General features: G+C 41.9%; 1 protein-coding gene across 1 annotated transcript in view; it reads right to left on the bottom strand.

Annotated features, from left to right (window-relative positions):
* Positions 1-11,097: 11,097 nt before the first annotated feature.
* The window catches only part of TNIP3 (TNFAIP3 interacting protein 3), a 62,862-nt gene continuing 53,638 nt past the window's right edge, over positions 11,098-20,321 (bottom strand). Inside the window, exons 10-12 of the mRNA XM_058193799.1 lie at positions 19,861-19,986; positions 13,067-13,120; positions 11,098-11,384 (exon numbers count right to left, since the gene is read on the bottom strand). Of these exons, the coding sequence (XP_058049782.1) occupies positions 11,220-11,384; positions 13,067-13,120; positions 19,861-19,986 (345 nt within the window). The 3' untranslated portion in view covers positions 11,098-11,219. The remainder of the gene's footprint in view (positions 11,385-13,066; positions 13,121-19,860; positions 19,987-20,321) is intronic.

Here is a 20,321-nt window from a genome sequence, read left to right as displayed (position 1 = left end):
GTTAACCGAATTTTCAAGTAATCTTCATCTACAAAGCAATACATTGGTTTTCCCAGAACAGTATTTTTCATTATATTCTAAATATTATGTGCTGTATTATCTGTTTCAAAACTTATTGTTATGGTTAGAATTCTCTTTTAAAAAGGACATCAAATCAATATAAAGTTGTGATAGAACACTAAAACTAATCCCATAGCTGTTAAAATTGGCCTCATTGTCTAAGACAGCTGAAATTCACAGTCCTTATTCTTAGTTTAAAGGTATATACCGATCTGGGACTGTATAAAGATTGATTTGAATTCAAGGGTTAGGGTTAGGTTCCTGGATAGATGTAAATATGACGAAAAACTTAATGCTAGATTTACAGAAGAAAAGTACCTTAAAAGGAAGAAGCTGGAGATGATTCCAGTGACAAAATTATTTCCTGGAAAATTTGTCAACCACAAAGAGTTTACCACTAAGCCAAATCTCTCATATTCAAAGCTTTCCTGTACTTGATTTTTATTCAAGAAAAATATGGAATTTGTGTAATGCAGTACTTCCCAAACCTAGGTAAATTACCCAAAACTGAGTAAAAGAGGTTTTTCTTTGGGTAACAACGCATGAAACTATTACCCAATCACAGCACAGACATTTAAACGACTTTCTAATAAACAGTTTAGGTAATAAAGGAAAAGTTTGGAAAACACTGGTTTAATATGTGACAATTATAGAAATATCTGGTTTCATTAAAACTATATTTGCCCAGGGATTATCTTTCCTTTGAGGAAAAACTATATCTGATCCACATTACTCAAGCAGTTATCAACCCAATAGCAGATTTCCTTTAAAAGGCCAACCACAAATTATAACTATGACAGCATGAAGAGCATTCATAATTGTTTCGTGATGCACATGCACTGTAACAGAAAAAATAATCTAATCTAAACACTTGAGAACCAATTGTCCATCTGCTTATCTTCTGATAACTTCCTTGAGAAATGCTTTAGGACAGCTTTTGTATGTTCTGTCTATCAAGATCTATTTGAGTCAGTGTTGCATTTAAAGCAGTGGTTCCCAACACGGGGCCCACACTCCACAGGGGGGCAAATTGATTTTTAATGGGGGCAATTGGAACCTTGTTTAAACCAAGTTAAGGGCCTTTTAGGCTTCCTCCTGTGAATAGGAGTTCACTTTTTGAATAGTAAGAATTATATGTCACATCAATTCAAATTTTTGAATTGATTGTCATTTTCTTTTAAACACTTCCTACTTGTTTGACACATGATCTCTGAATATTCCTAGTTACAGTAAAGTTTTTTCCCCCTTAGGTAAAAAATGAACTAATAAAAAGTTGGGATTGGCCTGTGGAGTTTGGTTTTTAGTATACCCTATATAACCTGGTGTAATGCTCAAGTTTAGATATGTGTCTTTTTAGCTCTACCTAAAAATGCAATAGTCACAACCAAGGATTTTTAGCAAGGAAAACTATTAGAGGCAGCCTGTGATCATAGAGAAAAATCTGCATTCTACTTGTCTATTCTCTATCTACTGTTTTTCAGGTGAATGAACTGGAATAATAAAGATTACAGTATGGATATGATATTTATTGATAGAATAGAATAGAATAGAATAGAATAGAATAGAATAGAATAGAATAGAATAGAATAGAATAGACTTCCAGTTGATGTCGTGGTGAGAACAGCTTGGAAAATAGTGAGCTCTGCTGAGCCCCATCCAGCCAACAACTGCTGTCGGGAGACCCTATGGGGTCAAAGATGCCTTGTAGGGGGGTGAAGAAAGGAGAGACACTTCAAGGACCATGAGGAACTCACAATTTCCTCATTAGGTCCAAGCAAATTCTCCTGAATAGCCATTTTTGGCTAGTCACAAGCTGGGACAATGGGGAGCATAAGATTTGTGCTGGAGCGGTCCGTGGACAGAAGCATTGAAGCTGGGTGAGATAACTTCCAACTCCTACTCTAAAGACTTAATTTAAGTACAAGAATTTCAAAAAATAATCTCCAAGTGTTAAGGAAGCAGTGATTAGACGTATGGAGAAAGCTAAAGACTGAAAATTAAGAGGCGAAGGAAATGCCCAAAGGAAATTTTAAAATATAGAAAGCCTGGAAAAAAGCTTAAATAATCTTGAAAGGTGTTTTTGGGAGAAACTGTCTTTCTTATTTTGTATCTTTAAACACCCTGGACTTATCAGATAATTAGCTGTTTTTGACATACTGTTTAATGTTGGAATTTGGAACAGGAGAGCCATCTACTGGAAGAAGAGGAGCACTACAGGGTGAGAACTTTTAATGAAAGTGAGGAATGTCTAATATACATGACAGAAGAAAGTAAACAACACCTGAATGGTGGACTGACCTTGATTCTATTTTAGAAGACGATCTGGATATTTTGAAATACTTAGTGAACGTCTTTTTTTCTTTGAAGATTTTTAAGATGAACTAAATTGTAAATTTAAATTGCAAATAACTAAACTCTATTGAAACTGGTTATTAGATTGTGGATTTGAAAGATTGGAGGAAACCTAGTGGATTAATTTGGATTTGGATTATTAATACTATTTGACAGAACACTTTATGAGGCAAAAGAAGAAAGGTAATAGAAGAAAAGAGAAAAGAAGAAAAGTTAAATAAGACTTTAAAATTTGGACAATTGGGAAGATAACTGGAAAATTAAAAGGCTATAAAATACTAAAGAACTTTAAAGATTATAAATTTAGGGGATTTGGAGGTATAATTATGGGATTGACTAAATCTTATTAATAACTGGCTCTGTTGGAGCTTTTAAATATTGAGACGTTGGAACTATAGAGGTATATTGAGTAATTTTTATCAAATTGTAACAAAATGGATTATCAGGATAATAGAGGTATATGAAGAAATATTTTTGATGTTCAAAAGCATGCATGAAACTATAAAGAAAAATAAGGACACAAGGGGATTGTCTAAAGATAAAGAAATGAGTATGGAAGTCTATCAACAACTGTGGGGAGGGGGGAGAGGAACATGATATCCAGAAAACAGATGAGAAATTAGAAGCTGTGGAAGAAAAAAATCAAAACAAGATGCAAGAAGACAAAGATAATGAAGAGAAAGGATTGATAAGTAGGAATCAAATAGATAATTCCTTAAAAGTTTATAATAGAACAGAAAAAAAAAGAAAAATTTCTTCAAAAAAAGAAAGATTTATGGATGGGTGCCCAAATGATGCAGCAGAAAGAGACAAAGGGCAACCCAAAGGGAATACTCATTATAAATAGATAGATAGATAGATAGATAGATAGATAGATAGATAGATAGATAGATAGATAGATAGATAGATATAGAGATATAGAGATATAGAGATATATATATATAAATATAAAATTCCAAGGGAGAGAAATAAAAGGGTGAATAAAAAGTCAATAAATGATGGAACTCCAAAAAGGTTAAGAGAGATGGATAGTGATAAAATATATTAATAAAATAAAAAAGTAGAAAATATAAATAGGGAAAATATTTCCATATATACTAACAGATAATAGAATTTATTATAATTAAAAATAAGCTAAGGTTAGAAGGTGTAAGTTTAGGATTAGGTAATCTAATTGTGTTAAAATATATTGTGAATTTAAACTTGTAAGGATTAGAAATTGTGGTGACTTTAAGATATAATCCTGGGATTGATTAAATTTTGTTAATATTTGGCCTTATTATTAATCCTAGACATTTGGGATATTGAAATTATGGTGGAATAATGAGTAATTTTTAAAATATTAAATATTTGTGACTTAATAGGGGATAACAATTACAGGGTGCAAAGAAATGTTATTTAGGTGTAAATGAATTAATGGGGAAAAATGATAAAAGAATTATAAAGAGAGAATGATATTGTTGAAGTTGGAAGATTAGGATTATGCATACTTATTTGTATTATTATTGTTAGCATTGTTTAAAAAGGACATTGACCCAGTCAATACACTGTCCACAAAATATGTATGGTGTGAAAAGAAAACTGTAAATAAAACATGATTTTTTAAAAAAATAGAATAGAATAGAATGAGCTGGAAGGAACCTTAGAGGTCTTCTAGTCCAGCCCCTTGCTCAAGAAGAACCTATACCATTTTAGATAAGTGACTATCTAGACCAGGAGTGTCAAACTTGATTTCATTGAGGGCTGCATCAGGGTTGTGTTTGACCTGGGGGGGGGCTGGGGAGAGCAGTGTAGGCATGGCCAGCTCAACGTTACTCGTGTTGGGGGCATTTGAGCTCTGTTTTCACTAAAAGAGGGTTGCAGGAAGCCATCACAGCCAAAAACGGAGCTCAAGAGGGCCGCATGCAGCCCCCCTGAGCGCTGTTTTTGCTGGCAGAGGCACTGCGGGTCCTTCTCTGTTTCCAGATCGCCTCTGCAGGCCAGATCTAAACACCCTGCGGATTTGGCCTATGGGCCTTGAGTTTGATACCCCTGGTCTAGACTCTTAAAAACATCCAGTGATGGAGTGCCCATGATTTCTGCAGGCAAGCTGTTCCACTAATTAATTGTCTTCACTGTTCGTTTAAAGGGGAAAAAGTAGGATTTCAGGCTGGTCTAATCCAGCCTGTTTTTAGATGTTGTGCCTAAATGGACAAATTGCTGAACTGAGTAGAATTATGGCATCATACCCTCAGCTAGGCAATTTATGTAAGAACTTCAACTAAGAGCCATTTATCTCAATATTTTCACTGAACTAAAAAACAACTTTCTACAGTTTAACAACTCCCTGGATCAATGTAGAAATGGGAAAGATATATATCTCCTGTGTTATGTATTTGAATTCTTGGAGGGAAATTTGGGCGGGAAAATGCACCTTGCTAATTGGCTGGTACCTCGGCCTGAACAGTATACAAGGAGGACTGTTCTCCTGATTCCTTTGCTGAATTCTCACAATAAAGTTAAGAGCTGTTGTCACCAATGACTTATCTCCTGCCTCCTCATTTCACAAACTCAACATTGGCGACGAAGATGGGATTGAGGCTGGCAGAGAGACCCAGAAAAAGAGCTGATTAGGAATTAGCTTCGAACCCAGCCAGTTCTAGGGCAGCTACGATAGGAAGAAGATGGGTTCTCACAATAAAGTTAAGAGCTGTTGTCACCAATGATTTGTCTCACAAGTTTCACAAACTCAACACCCTGCTTTACTCTAGAGGCAAATAACTGAAGGCTCATTTGCCTTCCATCTAAAAGAGGGAAATAGCAAGCCATTCCATTAGCTCTAGAGTAATAACAGCTCAGTGCAAATGAACAATTTCTAGCTGGTCAATAATAATGCAATTTGATTTTTTTCCTCCTTTTCCTTTCTTTTTCATTCTCCCTCACTCCCTTTTGTTATTTTAGACTGTAAAATTATAAACAAATACTGGGATAAATTGCCCAGTATACCTATTTTAGCAGAGAAGGGTTTTAAAAAGTATAAATAAAACGAGGATGTGGAGGTATAAATATGCAGCCAAAAGTATAAATGGTTTTTAATGAAATACTATGTCAAACTACTGAATATTCAAAGAAACCAAACACTAATGTACAAACTCTGCAGTACAACAAGTAAAATCATTTTCACAATTAGGGTCTTGAAACTATTCCAAAGAATAAAGAGCCAGGACTTGCATTCAGACTAAACAAAAGTTTTCATGGATAACCAAAAAGTAAATAGTAAATGTGAGATACAAAAGAGTCACATAGAAAGTCAAAATTTAATGAAGTAAGTGTACTGTATTCCATAAGCCTGAGGCTCTTTTAGCACTTTTTATGTTTGATGATAAATTGCTTGGAAGATTATAAAAAAATACATGTTAGTGCTTTGCTTGTATAAGAAAATGATCATAAGTACCGTATATACTCGAGTATAAGCCGACCCGAATATAAGCCGAGGCACCTAATTTTACCACAAAAAACTGGGAAAAACTATTGACTCGAGTATAAGCCGAGGGTGGGAAATGAGGCAGCTACTGGTCAATGTAAAAAATAAAGATAGAGCCAAGTAAAATAACATGAATATTTATTTGAACGAAAAACAATAAAAGTGCAAAAGGGGGAAGGAGGATTCCCAGCTCTAAACAAAGGGAAATCCCGGAATGCCAGCGCGAAAGGCGGTGCTCGCGTTCCTCCTCCCTTGCTCAAAAGCCCCAACATGATATTGGAATTGGATGCCATTATATACCTGCTGAGGGGATAATTTGAATAACTTGAAAGATATAAAAGCTCTAAACATATTTGTTTAAAAATCTAAAATCTATACTTAAAATAAATGAATATAAAGTAATAAAGTTCTTTAAAGTTGTAATTCACTTTGCTGCTGAAAAAGAAGCTTAACACCTTAAATGGTATTTATTAACTGAAATATCATCAAATCAAATATATAATGAGGTATATTATAATGACCTTTGTTTTCAGAAAGAAGCATGATGGAAGTTTTTCAATAAAGGGAAATATAGAAAAACTTAGTGTCATGCTCATATATCATCTTTACAGATGTTGTTAACACTATACTATGGCAGCATATGATGGTACAATGTTTCAATCAATTTCAGGATGAAAAACTCATCAATGAGGAGGAGGAGTATAATTTATTAACCTTGTATGATATCAGTTTCTCAAGGACTCTAGAAGGACCCGAGGAAGAAATCTCTGCCCCCTCCCCACTTTCCCTTTCCAACCCAGCCTTCCAAGGGGACCCGAGAGGGAGAAATCTCTGCCCCTCCCACTTTCCTTTCCAACCCAGCCTTCCAAGGGGACCTTTGAGGGAGAAATCTCTGCCCCCTCCCCACTTTCCCTTTCCAAGGCAGCCTTCCAAGAGGACCTCTCGAAAAGAGCGAAAGCTTTCTCCTGGCCGTTTTACCACCACCATACCCTCCACGCCGGCCATCCTAGGCTGGGTTAGAAACAAGGAGGGGGAAGTTCAAGGACCACATCGATGGCACGAGCTCAGATTGCCGGCTGGGGATGATGGGCGCTGCAGTGCGATCTCGTGAGTGACTAGGGGGGAAGAAAGAAAGACTGTTTCCCACACCCTAGGATTGGGAAAACATTGACCCCCCTTAGTTGCGGAGAAGGGTTGCGCTTCAAAGCGGTCGCCTCCATCCATCAATCCATCCTTCCTTCCTTCCTTCCATCCATCCATCCTTTTTTTCCCCAGCGAGCGTGCGTGTGTGTGACATGCAAGCAAGGCGTCTCACGGGCATGTGAACTGGGTATGTCTAGTTTAGGGGTGACATGATAGGAACATTCCAATATCTCAGGGGCTGCCACAAAGAAGGGGGAGTCAATCTATTCTCCAAAGCACCTGAGGGCAGGACAAGAAGCATGGGTGGAAACTAATCAAGGAGAGAAGCAACCTAGAACTAAGGAGCAATTTCCTGACAGTTAGAACAATTAACCAGTGGAACAACTTGCCTCCAGAAGTTGTGAATGCTCTAACACTGGAAGTTTTAAGAAGATATTGGATAAGCATTTGAAGTGGTATAAGGTTTCCTGCGTAAGCAGGGTTAGACTAGAAGACCTCCAAGGTCCTTCCAACTCTATTATTCTGTTTTTTGTTCTGTTTTCTTTCTAATCTATCTATCTATCTATCTATCTATCTATCTATCTATCTATCTATCTATCTATCTATCTATCTATCTATCTATCTATCTAATTAGCTAGCTAGCTAGCTATCATTATCTCGCTTCAAAAGACAAAACCTAAACACGAAGTTGTAGCTGAATAGCCCTACATAATTTAGCTTTTTCCAAGCTGGTGATTTCCAAAGGCTTTGAAATCGACTTTCCTCATCCTCTGCCAGGATAAGCTGATGTGCTCAGAAGGCTGGGAATGGTGGCATTTCCCTACATTTCTTGTGGGCAGAAGGTGGACCCCTATGTTTCCTTGAAAACACCTCCCAATATTTATTAGAGTGACTTCTCTCCCCAGAAGAAAGGTCTGGCTGTTTAACAATCCCGTCAGCTAAATCCTATCGAGTCAAAGGGGCCAGTCAATGGGGCTAGGATGAAATCTGGGTCACCAGGGACCCTTTTTTTGTGCCCGTTCCCCAACCAGGGCGGGCCAAGCAGCCGCTCTTTTAGCGGCTCTGGAATGGATGTTGAGGTAACCCGAAGAGGCAGCCTCTTTTCAACTCCCCCGCCCCTTTTTTTTAAACGCGTCCTGCCGGGCGGCGACAGGGACGCGGACACCAAAAGCGGCGCCCCATTCTTCTCCGCTCTTTTATTTTATTTTAGTATTCAATCGCAGCAGAGGCTCGAGCCTTCTGGGGCGCCGGGAAAAGGAGCCGAGGAGCTGCAGCAACGTTGCAAGAGAGCAGAAAAGAGTGGGTGGGGGGAGAGAAGCAAAAAAGAAGAAGCAGCAGCAAGCTTTCCAGCCGACTTCGGTGTGGCGCGAGAATCCGATCCACCGCCTCCTTCCCCCAGCCGACAGGGCTGAACTGCCGCGCTGCACCACCACTTCCCAATACAGATTTCCAGACTTGGAAGCAGCCCGCCACGAAAGGAGGAGGAGGAGGAGGAGGAGGAAGCGGCGGCGCCGGCTGCTCCTGCTGCTGTTTCGCTCTCCGCCCCTTCCAGCGCCTTGACGCAGAGCGAGAGAGAGTAGAGAATGGAACCGCCGTCCGACCGGCTGTGTGTGTTTGTGGTGGGGTCTCGTCCAGCCACCCACCAACTCACTCCCTTTCCTCTTGGGCGTGGGCTGGTCTTAGAAGCCGCGCTGTCGGCGGGGCCGTCGCCTCCTCCTCTTCCTCCACGCCGCTCCTCTTGCACGCCTCAACCCCCATCCCCACCCTCTCCGCGTGAAGGTCACCTCCTCCTCTTCCAGGCGGCGGCGGCGGCGGCGGCTCCGAGCGGAGCGCCACAGCCGGCAGCTCCGCCTCCCACCTTCCTCCTTGCTAAAGGGCCAAGTCGGCTCCCCGCCCGCGCGGACCGAGCAAGCGGTCCCAGTCCAGCGAGCGGTGAAAGCGACATGCCGAGCACCGCTCCGCTTTCACCGTTCGGCTGACTGGGACCGCTTGGCTCGGTCCGCAGTAACTCCCGCCAGGCTGTGCCACGAAGAAACCATTTAAAAGCCCAACTTGAAGCACGGAGGAGAAGAAAGCCCTGGCGGGCTTTTAAATGGTTTCTTCGCGCACAGCCTGGCGGAGTTACTGCGGACCGAGCAAGCGGTCCCAGTCAGCGAGCGGTGGCGACATGCCGAGCGCCGCCCGCCACCGCTCGGCTGGACTGGGACCGCTTGGCTCGGTCCGCAGTAACTCCCGCCAGGCTGTGCCAAGAAACCATTTAAAAGCCCAACTTCTGAAGCACGGAGGAGAAGAAAGAAAGCCTGGCGGGCTTTTAAATGGTTTCTTCGTGGCACAGCCTGGCGGAGTTACTGCGGACCGAGCAAGCGGTCCCAGTCCAGCCGAACGGTGAAAGCGGAGCGGCGCTCGGCATGTCGCTTTCACCGTTCGGCTGGACTGGGACCGGCTTGGCTCAGGTCCGCGCGGCGAACTGCTCAGCCTTGGACAAATCCCGCCGGACGATCTCGCCGCCTCTGGCGTCTCCTGTGCGGGGTTCCCGAAGTACATCGAGACGTAGACTCGAGTATAAGCCGAGGGGGCGCTTTTCAGCACAAAAAACGTGCTGAAAAACTCGGCTTATACTCGAGTATATACGGTACTTCAGAAAAAAAATACAAAACAGCCAATCAGCAAACAATCTCACCCTTGAAACGTCATTTGTCTTCTCAAAGAAAGACAAAAATTGTTTAGAATATATTACACAGCTCAAAATCCAGATTGTAAAAGCTGTAGGATAAGCTTTTAATAGGATAAAGACCAACTTTAATAAACTTCACTTTAAGAACATTCGTGGAAACCATTTTCTCCCAAATTCATGTTAGAAAAATAATAAAATTATTAAATTAAATTATCAAATTTGGTTTATATTATATCAGCATTTCTCAACCTTAGCAATTTCAGAATATGTGGACGTTCAGAATTCCCAGTCAGAATGTTGGCTGGGAAATTCTGGGACTTGGAGCCCACAAGTCTTAAAGTTGCTGAGGTTGAGAAACCTGGTGTGTGTGTGTGTGTGTTTGTGTGCATGTACATTTTTATTTTGTTATAAATATATAAGAAATTTAAAAATCTATTTACTCTTGTGGCACAATTATATCCTAAGCAATGAATTTGGGGAAATGTCCCTAAATGAACAACACAGACTTATATTATCCTTTACTGTACTGATGTTAAATTGGTATATCCCCCTTTATTCTGACAAGTAGGGTCAATATGTATGAAATTTGTTAGGTTTTGCCACTCATCCTGCAAAGAAAGTCATGTGATTGCATTGACTTGAGAAATAAGTAATAGAGACAAGACAAAGATCAGAAAGAGACAGAACATTTAATGTTGCCTTGATATTGACACATACATACATGCATACATACATTACATACATTTACCCCATTCTTAAATGTACTTTAACTCAAGTATTCTTAAGCTTGAAAATGACTTTAGCTTCTCATATTTTCTTTTGCAGCTATAGCTACTGTGGTCTATCTATTTGCTATTTTCCTGGTCATTGTGTTTTTTGTGTCAAGACAGGCCAAAGGAATGTATACACCTTGAGAATCTCTTTTACAAAGAGTTGTATAAAATTAACTACCGGTAAATGGTAGTAAAATAAATTGCATTCTGCCTATAATTTCAAATTAAAAATATTTTTATCTGCAATTTATTTAAGCTACTATATATAAATGTACAACTGTTTACAAAATTAATATGCACAGAATAATTTCAAAGTGGACATTATATATTTCTAATTTAAGAGACAGATAACATATATCAGTAGCTAGAGAAAAATACATGCGTCTTTTTAATAATATGAATTTACTTTTTTAAATGATAATGATACAGAAGGACAGCTGTAAAAGGGAAAAAATAAGAATAAAATGCTTTTTTTTCCTTTTGCCTTTTAGAATTGATGTGCAGGAAATGCGGATAATCGATATGAGTCCATTACTTGTTACATAATAAACTTATCAAATTCCCAGAAGAAAGCAAAGTGATGAGGTCAGGGATGGAAGAGGATATAATGAAATTATAGCTAAGAAAGAAATGTGGTATTTGGAAATAAAATTAAACTGCTGGTAGAATTGCATATTTTTTAACGTTACTAAATTCTCACAGAATTGGTTGTAAAATGTTGGTCTCTGAGTCTTTTTGCTGACAGAGTCTCAGCTTACAGGGGCTGCTGCTGTTTTCTGTTAGCACCACATGACCCCAATGTTATTCGAGGTTCACGGAATGGCTGAAGGAGGCCACAATTCCCACAATTAAGACAAGAAGGAATCAACAACTGCTGCAGGCTGAAATGTTTTTCTGTAAGTGCTTGGAAACCTTGGGCCTATATAAAAATGGACATAAAACAAAATTGATAGAAACAATTATTTTTCTTGGAAAAACATGACAGGCTTGCATTTCTTGTATTCATGGCTCGTTGTTTTTGGTTCAATACGAACTATTTTAAAAACATTTAAAAATTTAAAAACGTTTTAAAACATTTTAAAATACACATTAATACAAAATAGGATTTTTTTAAAAGTTCCATATTGTCCTAGCCTTGGGGGGGGGGGGGAGAAGGTCCCTTAACCTGCTTATAGCTGACTTTATACTCCAATTATCAATGTATAGATAATATATTATTCAAGTAGAGATCCCGGTACAGTCAGCTGAGTCCTCGGCTGACTGTTGGGGGCGAGTCATTGGCCCCGATGGAGGGGGTGCGCAACTTGGGCGTCCTCCTGGATGAACGGCTGTCTTTGGAAGATCATTTGACAGCCGTCTCCAGGAGAGCTTTTTACCAGGTTCGCCTGGTGCGCCAGTTGCGCCCCTTTCTAGACCGGGATGCCCTATGCACGGTCACTCACGCCCTCGTGACGTCTCGCCTGGATTACTGCAATGCTCTCTACATGGGGCTCCCCTTGAAGGGCATCCGGAGGCTGCAGTTAGTTCAGAATGCGGCTGCGCGGGTTATAGAGGGAGCCCCTCGTGGCTCCCGTATGACACCTATCCTGCGCAGACTGCACTGGCTACCTGTGGCCTTCCGGGTGCGCTTCAAGGTGTTGGTAACCACCTTTAAAGCGCTCCATGGCATAGGGCCGGGTTATCTACGGGACCGCCTACTGCTACCGAATACCTCTCACCGACCTGTGCGCTCTCACAGAGAGGGACTCCTCAGGGTGCCGTCAGCTAGACAGTGTCGTCTGGCGACGCCCAGGGGAAGGGCCTTCTCTGTGGGGGCTCCCACCCTCTGGAACGAACTCCCCCCAGGACTCCGTCAACTTCCGGACCTCCGAACCTTCCGTCGCGAGCTTAAGACGCATTTATTCATCTGCGCAGGACTGGCTTAGATTTTAGATTTTAAATTTAGATTTTAAATTTATAGATTTTTAAATTTACAGGGGTTTAAATTTGGTTTTAAGATTTATATTTATATTTTTAATATTTGGCAATAGAATAAGTTTTTTAATAGTTATTTTAATTGTATATAAATGTTTTATGTGCCTGTGAACCGCCCTGAGTCCTTCGGGAGATAGGGCGGTATATAAATTTGAATAAATGAAATGAAATGAATATCTAAACTCTGATTATTGATGTCATTTTTGGAAATGCTTTTCAAAAACTATATTAGCCTAAAATTAGGTTGCAGAGTACTGCCCAGAATTTCTGAGCAAAAGTGTTGATTTAACTTTAAAAGCTTAAATTTGATTATGACTTTAATTTTGTAAATGTATTATATTATATTATAATTATGGATATACTATTAGGGTTGTATTTTTTATTTTTATATTGCTTTAACCAATAAACAGGTATGTATGCCGGCCAAATATTTTTATTATAGTGCATTACAAAAATATTGAATTATATGAAGAATGATAATGAGTTTAAAAAAACTTTAGCTTATTAAGGTGCAGTAACTATAAAGCTGAATATTAGTCAATTTTAGCTTAATCATAGTAGTTATATTAAAAGTATAGTCTGCAAGTTTAGGAGTCCCTAAATAAATCTAAAGCAAAAAACACAAACCTGTTGTTTTACTTGCTTCTGGAGAAATTCATTTTCTGTCTGATAGTGTTTAATCTGTGAAGAGGGGAAATTCAGCCAATGAAGTAAAAATATATATGATATAATATGCAGCTATAAAGAAAGAAGCTGTATCAGTAAGAAGAACTACTGGTATTAAATATTGCATGAAAATGGCATTTAAGTATTACACTTATTAAAATATGACATTTTAAAAAGAAGCCTTACAGCCTTTGTAATGTATTTTGAACTTTGAGAGGGAATTTTGGGCGGGAAAATTGCACGTTGCTGATTGGTTGAAGTCTCAACCAAAAGAGTATTTAAAGAGGGGTTTTTGCCGGTTGTGTTTCGCTGGGTCACAATAAACTAAAGAGCTGTTGCCACTCATTGGTCTCCTGCCTCTTCATTGCCCGAACTTAACATTGGCGACGAAGGTGGGATGTTGAGGCAGTGAGATCGAAAGAAAGAGCTGAAGGAACCAGGAATTCCAAAAACCCAGCCAGTTTGCGAAGGCGGAAAATAGCGATGTCCAGCTACACGCCGCCAGCGCCATTCGACCCAGCCAAGGAGAAATGGGGGTCGTACATGGGTCGCTTCGAGTGTTTCCTCGAAGCGAACGAACCACAGGGAGTCTCGGACAATCGGAAGCGAGCATACTTCCTGAGCCACTGCGGTCCAGAGGTCTTCGATACGGCGGAGTCACTCTCAGAGCCAACGCCGGTACAATTGGTACCGTGGCAGACACTACAAACAACACTTCGAGCGCACTACGCACCGGTACCCTCAAAGTTCGTCCAACGTTTCGAATTGAGGCAACGGGTACAGCGAGAAGGCGAATCAATAAGTGTGTACATGGCCGCATTGAGGAAAGCCGCAAACCACTGCGAGTACAGAGATTTGGAGGACTCCTTACTCGAACAGCTCATTTGTGGGGTCAGAGACATCAGACTACAAAGGCGGCGGCTGTCTAAAAGCAACCTGACTCTAGCGATAGCCCTGGACGAAGCCAGAGCTCATGAGATGTCCACCAAGGCGGCAGAGACCTTGCAAAAGCCAAACGCGCAGGGTGCCGGGACAAAGACTACACCGGTCCACAGTGAGGAAGTCCAGGCCGAATCGGAAGGTGAGGAAGAGGAAGAGGTGTTCCACACCGGGAGGCTGGAGAGAGGTGACCGGGATGAATGTGTGAGTTGTGGGGGGCAACACCAATGGCAAAACTGCAGATTCAAGGACGCGGTTTGTCGGCGGTGTGAAAAAAAAGGACACATAGCTCGGGCCTGCCGAGCCCCCCAACCTTCCCGCCGAAAATTCAAACCGACCAATCAGAGCGCGGGAGCAGCAAAGCGGCCCGGGATTGGTCCATTTAAAAAGGGTGCGAAGTTAAACCAGACCACTGTGAGAGTGGGCCACGCATTGACACAACTAGAGAAGAAAATAGAGAAGTCTACAACTAGAGAAAATAGAGAAGTCTACAACTAGAGAAGTCTACATTGAAGGGGTGCCGTGCCCCATGGAAGTAGACACTGGGTCGTCAATCACAATTATGTCCTGGGACACCATCGTGAGAGACTTGCCAGCGATCGCTAAACGTCAGCTACAAACCCAGAAGCTGAGAGTGCAGGACTACCAGGGGAATCGGATCCCTGTTCGAGGAGCCACAGCCATCCAAGTCAAATATGGACAATTCACAAAGACCCTGCCGATCACCATAGTAAACGGAACTCTACCGAGTTTGCTAGGGTTGGACTGGTTCCGAGCTTTGGGCATGGGAGTGACCGGGGTCCACAGGAGCGACGTCATCCTCAGAGACGAACTACTGAAGGAGTTCGAGGACGTATTCAAGGATTGCCTGGGCAAGTACGTGGGGACCCCTATTTCTTTCAACCTCGACCCCCAAGTCGCCCCTATCCGGTTAAAGGCTAGGAGGGTCCCATTCGCCCTAAAGCCTAAAATTGACCGAGAATTGGACAAGTTAGTAAGCCAGGGAATATTAGTCCCAGTCGACCATGCAAAATGGGAGACACCCATAGTAACCCCAGTCAAACCGGACGGTTCGGTCCGAATTTGCGCTGACTACAAAGCAACGCTTAACAAAGCGTTGCAGAAAAGTGCATACCCCGTTCCAGTGGTGCAACATTTGCTACACTCATTAGGGCAAGGGCAGGTCTTCGCCAAACTCGATTTGGCCCAAGCCTACCAGCAGCTGCCTGTAGATAGCAGCACAGCTGAGGCGCAGACAATTGTCACGCACCGTGGGGCTTTCAAATGTACGCGACTCCAGTTCGGAGTTAGCGTGGCCCCAGGGCTCTTCCAGAACCTAATGGAGCGGTTATTACAGGGCCTGCCAGGAGTGGTACCATACTTCGACGATGTATTGGTATCAGCTGAAAACTTAGAGGAACTCGGGGTAAAACTAAGGAAGGTGTTGGGCATTTTTAGGTTTGCGGGGCTTAAAGTTAAGCTCAACAAATGCCATATTGGGGTGAAATCTGTAGAATTCCTAGGATACCGAATAGACAGGGAAGGGATCCACCCCACGGAGAGCAAGGTACGGGCCATTAGAAAGGCCCCAGCCCCCAAAAATAAAACAGAATTACAGGCATTCTTGGGGCTTGTTAATTTCTATGCGGTATTCTTGAAGAATAAAGCAACAGTAGCCGAGCCGCTACATAAGTTGCTAGCAAAGAAAGCTGTGTGGTCCTGGGGCAAAGAAGAGGCTAGGGCATTTGAGGGGGTAAAAATCCTTTTGTCCAGCGATAGCCTCCTCATCCAGTACAATGGCACGTTGCCACTAGTACTAGTTTGCGACGCTTCACCATATGGGGTGGGGGCGGTGCTCAGCCATAGGTTACCGAATGGAACAGAAGCCCCTATAGCGTATTATTCCCGGACTATGTCCTCTGTGGAAAGAAACTACAGCCAGTTAGATAGGGAAGCGTTGGCCATAGTCTCCGGGGTTAAGAAATTTCACGAATACTTGTTCGGACGAGATTTCGAGATAGTCACGGACCACAGACCCCTTCTAGGGCTTTTAGGGGGTGACCGCCCAACACCCGTGGCACTTTCTCCCAGGCTGACCCGATGGACTATTTTCCTAGCAGCATACTCCTACAAATTGCTCTACTGCCCAGGAAAAGACTTAGGGCATGCGGATGCTCTGAGCAGATGCCCTCTACCAGAGACAATTGAGGACCCCACCCCGGGGACACCCGTCTTACTAATTGACTCTTTGGACTCTGGCCCAGTCACATCCAAGCAGGTGGCTAGGGCATCGTATAGAGACATTACAATTCGGACTGTGATCGGTTGGGTGCAAAGGGGTTGGCCCACTGTGCCGGGCGAGCGTTTCAAAGACTTTGCGAAAAAACAATCAGAACTGTCTGTTCAAGGGGGGTGTCTGTTATGGGGGGATAGGGTAGTTATCCCAGAAAAATTACGTGAAAATGTGTTGGAACTGTTGCATGTGGGCCACCCAGGGATTGTGCGGATGAAGAGTTTAGTGAGGAGTTATGTATGGTGGCCCTTAATGGATAAGGACATCAGCGACAGGGTAGGGAAATGCCAATCCTGCCAAGAGTCGAGGTCGCTACCCCCTACAGCCCCAGTTAGAGAGTGGGAGAAACCCCAGGGGCCTTGGTCCAGGATTCACATAGATTTTGCGGGGCCGTTTAATTGTGGTAGATGCCTACTCAAAATGGTTGGAAATAATCCTCATGAAAAGCACAACAGCCGAAGCAGTAATCACAGTCCTAAGGCATCTATTTGTAACACACGGCCTGCCCGACACCCTAGTCTCTGACAACGGCCCGCAATTCACGGCAAATCAGTTTGAGGGATATCTAGCGGGAGAGGGCATCAGACATGTCCTCTCGGCGCCTTTCCACCCGGCGATGAACGGACTTGCAGAACGTTTCGTTTGGAGCACCAAGGAAGCGCTATCTAGGATAAGTCCAGGCGACTGGCAAACGAAAATAGACACTTTCCTGGCCGTCCAACATAGGACCCCTTGTGTAACAACTGGCCGCAGCCCAGAAGAATTTTTAATGGGCAGGAAACTCACGTGCCCGCTAGACCGACTAAACCCAACTTATACCCCAGACGGGTACAAGGGTATTCAAGGAAAAACCAGGGAAATGACAGTGGGTGACCTAGTATGGGCACACAACTATAGCGAGGGCCCAACATGGTTAAAAGGGGAAATTCTGGGCATAACCGGACCCAAATCATACGTAGTAGACATGGAGGACGGCCGGGTATGGAAACGCCACATAGACCAGTTAAGAAAACGTATACCAAACAAACTAGAAACCAAACAACCAGGCCCTGACTACCAATTGTTTGAATCTGCAGCTGACTCAAACCCGAGGCGAGCGGAGGACTTATCTGATTCCGATGAAGTCCAGCGACGCCAACCGGTTCCTCCTGAAGGCAACAGGAACGATTCAGCCAATAATCCAGGGCCGGACGGCCTAGAGGAGGAGCTGGGAGGAACAAACAGTCCCTCCGACCAGCTCGACTCTCCCAGAGAATGAACTGCGCAGGTCAGAAAGAGTTAGGAGACGCCCTGTCTACCTGCGTGACTACGTAGAGAGATAGCATGTAAATATTATGTAAATAGAGGTACAAAGCGTTCTGGGAGGGAAGGAGTGTAATGTATTTTGAACTTTGAGAGGGAATTTTGGGCGGGAAAATTGCACGTTGCTGATTGGTTGAAGCCTCAACCAAAAGAGTATTTAAAGAGGGGTTTTTGCCGGTTGTGTTTTGCTGGGTCACAATAAACTAAAGAGCTGTTGCCACTCATTGGTCTCCTGCCTCTTCATTGCCCGAACTTAACAGCCTTGTCTAAATATGTGTTTGTCAGTACCTTGCTGGGTTTCAGAGTAACAGTGCATCCAATAAGGAAGCAAGTATTAGTTGTGTACCTACAAGCCTTCATGAAAAGGAATATCTGACAAGATCAAGCAGTTATTTAAAAGCAAATTTTAGAATTGTTGAAAGGAGGACCTCCTCCGCCCTCTAGTGGCCCTTTTGCTGCATCACTTAATAACTCAGAAATTTGATTGTTTTTACTGTATTCCAAAGTTTTAAAAAAACTGACACTGATGAATAAAATTGTGTAATGTTTGACAAAAGATATATTGCTTCTTACGAATAAATCTCTCCATCAAGAGCAGTTTATTTCCATAAACTAAACAGGCTAGCTTAGGTTAGATATAAGGTGAAAAGCTACTAAACTTTTGACTGGCATAGTAGAAGGCTCCTTCCTGGTTTGAGCAGAAGATTGGACTAGAAGGTTACTGAGGTCCTTACCAGCCCTATGATTCATGTTTTATGTTCTAAATGCAATATAATATCACATAATACTCAGAAGCGTCATGCAAACCTCATTTATCAATGATTGTCAAGAAACTGTTGAACAAATTCCTGTCAAGGATGTCTTAGGTACAGATTATCCTGTGTTATTGACTGAACTCATTTCTCTGATACACTATAGAGTGCATAAATCATTTGCATTTATGAACTGTTTTATTGATACAGAATATGGCCCATTGCCATTTTTTTCATTCCTTCCTTTGTTTCTTTAGAGCAGTGATGTCAAATTCGATTTCATAAAGGACTGCATCAAGGCTGGATGTTGGACCTTGGACCTTGGGGGGGGTAGGTGTGGCCAGGGTGGGCATGGACAGCTTGATGTGTCGGGGCACCTGCCAGCAAAATGGGCTCCCAAGCTCCGTTTCCAGCTGCAACAACCTCAAAAACAGAGCTCCATTTTCCCTGGCAGAGGCACCGCGGACCAGTCCCTTGCTGTTTCCAGGGTGGCCCCGCAAGCCAGATCTAAGCACCCCGTGGGCCAGATTCGGCCTGCGGGTTCTGAGGTTGACACCCCTGCTTTAGAAGAACTGTAAACTGGCTGATCAGAAGTGACAGGTCCTGACCAAGGTAGAAGCTGGTATTCCAAGAACTTAGAGATAGGTACATAATAACTTTTTTTGTTGGCACCAATGCTACTATTGTGCTGTGATTTGGCAGACTTCACCCACTCTATGTTATGTTCACCTTCCTATCTCACAAGCCAGAGAATGCAATGTATCTGGAAGGCATTACGTTGGGAAAACTGGTCTAAAGGTTTAGTAAAATAGTTACAATTCTACTGAAAAAAATTACTGGTGATCTCACATTTAGATTTAGGTTCCAAATACAGGTGCATTATTTTTTTCACCAGGTTTCTTGTGGTTGAGATCCTATACACAATTATTTTTGGGTATGCTGCATTAGCTTCCAGAGATTGCAACATGGGTATAAAGTGTAAATCTGGCAATAGGAGACATTACTAAGCCATTATTATTTCTTTTGCTTCTTTTTCCTATGTTCTGGAATCCATAAAGAAGAGGTAGGAGAAAAGAGCATTTTATGTTATTTACAGAATATTTAAGGAGACAGTGTAATAATCACAAGTCATCTCACTTACTCACCTACTTGAAATATAAGTATTTATTATATTTCATGTTCTATCGATATCACAGCTTTAGACAGAAGCAGTGTTGTACCGTCACGGCACAAGCTCTACCCTTCTGTAAACGTATGCAATGTCCTGATGCATGCAAAAAAGGCACAGAGCTTGAATCATACTGGTGCAATACCATTTGTGGTACCTGATCCCCTTGCAGTTGTGTCTGGAATGATTTCATCCAAGCTGAGGATCTCATATAACATATTATGTCAGTTATTTCTTGGGTTACACTGGAAGTGAGGAATTAAGAATAAAGTACGTGCTTTGGGTATGTTTTGAGACATACCTGAGATGTTAATTTCTTCAGCTGGGACTGCGATTGCTCATTAAGTTTTTGCAGAAGTTCTTTCTCTTCACTGAGTCTCTCTCTATCGGATCTTTCCTTTTTGAAGTCTTCTTCATAAATCTGAACCTACAATTGGCATTATTTAATGTGAAGCTCTCTATGCACATTATTAATTAAAAGAAGCACAAAAATGCAAATTTGTTTACTTCTGTCTATAGGGTATAAATGTCATATAGAAAAATATTTACATGCAAAATACATGAGTTCACATAAAAATCTGTTTTACAAATCTATTTTATGTTCTATTTCATGAACATAAAAAAACAAAGTAACAGGACAGGGAAATGGGGAGGGAAATAACAGAACAAGTTAAAAAGTGACCAAAAACACCATAAAAAATATAAAACGAACATGACTTTCAATTTTTTTCAGTACAAAGATCTTCAAACATGTTCTGCCTA

This window comes from Ahaetulla prasina, chromosome 8, assembly GCF_028640845.1.
Source record: "Ahaetulla prasina isolate Xishuangbanna chromosome 8, ASM2864084v1, whole genome shotgun sequence".
Lineage (NCBI taxonomy): Eukaryota > Metazoa > Chordata > Lepidosauria > Squamata > Colubridae > Ahaetulla > Ahaetulla prasina.
The sequence above is the reverse complement of the archived record's forward strand: the minus strand, read 5'-3'. Positions and strand labels throughout refer to the sequence as shown.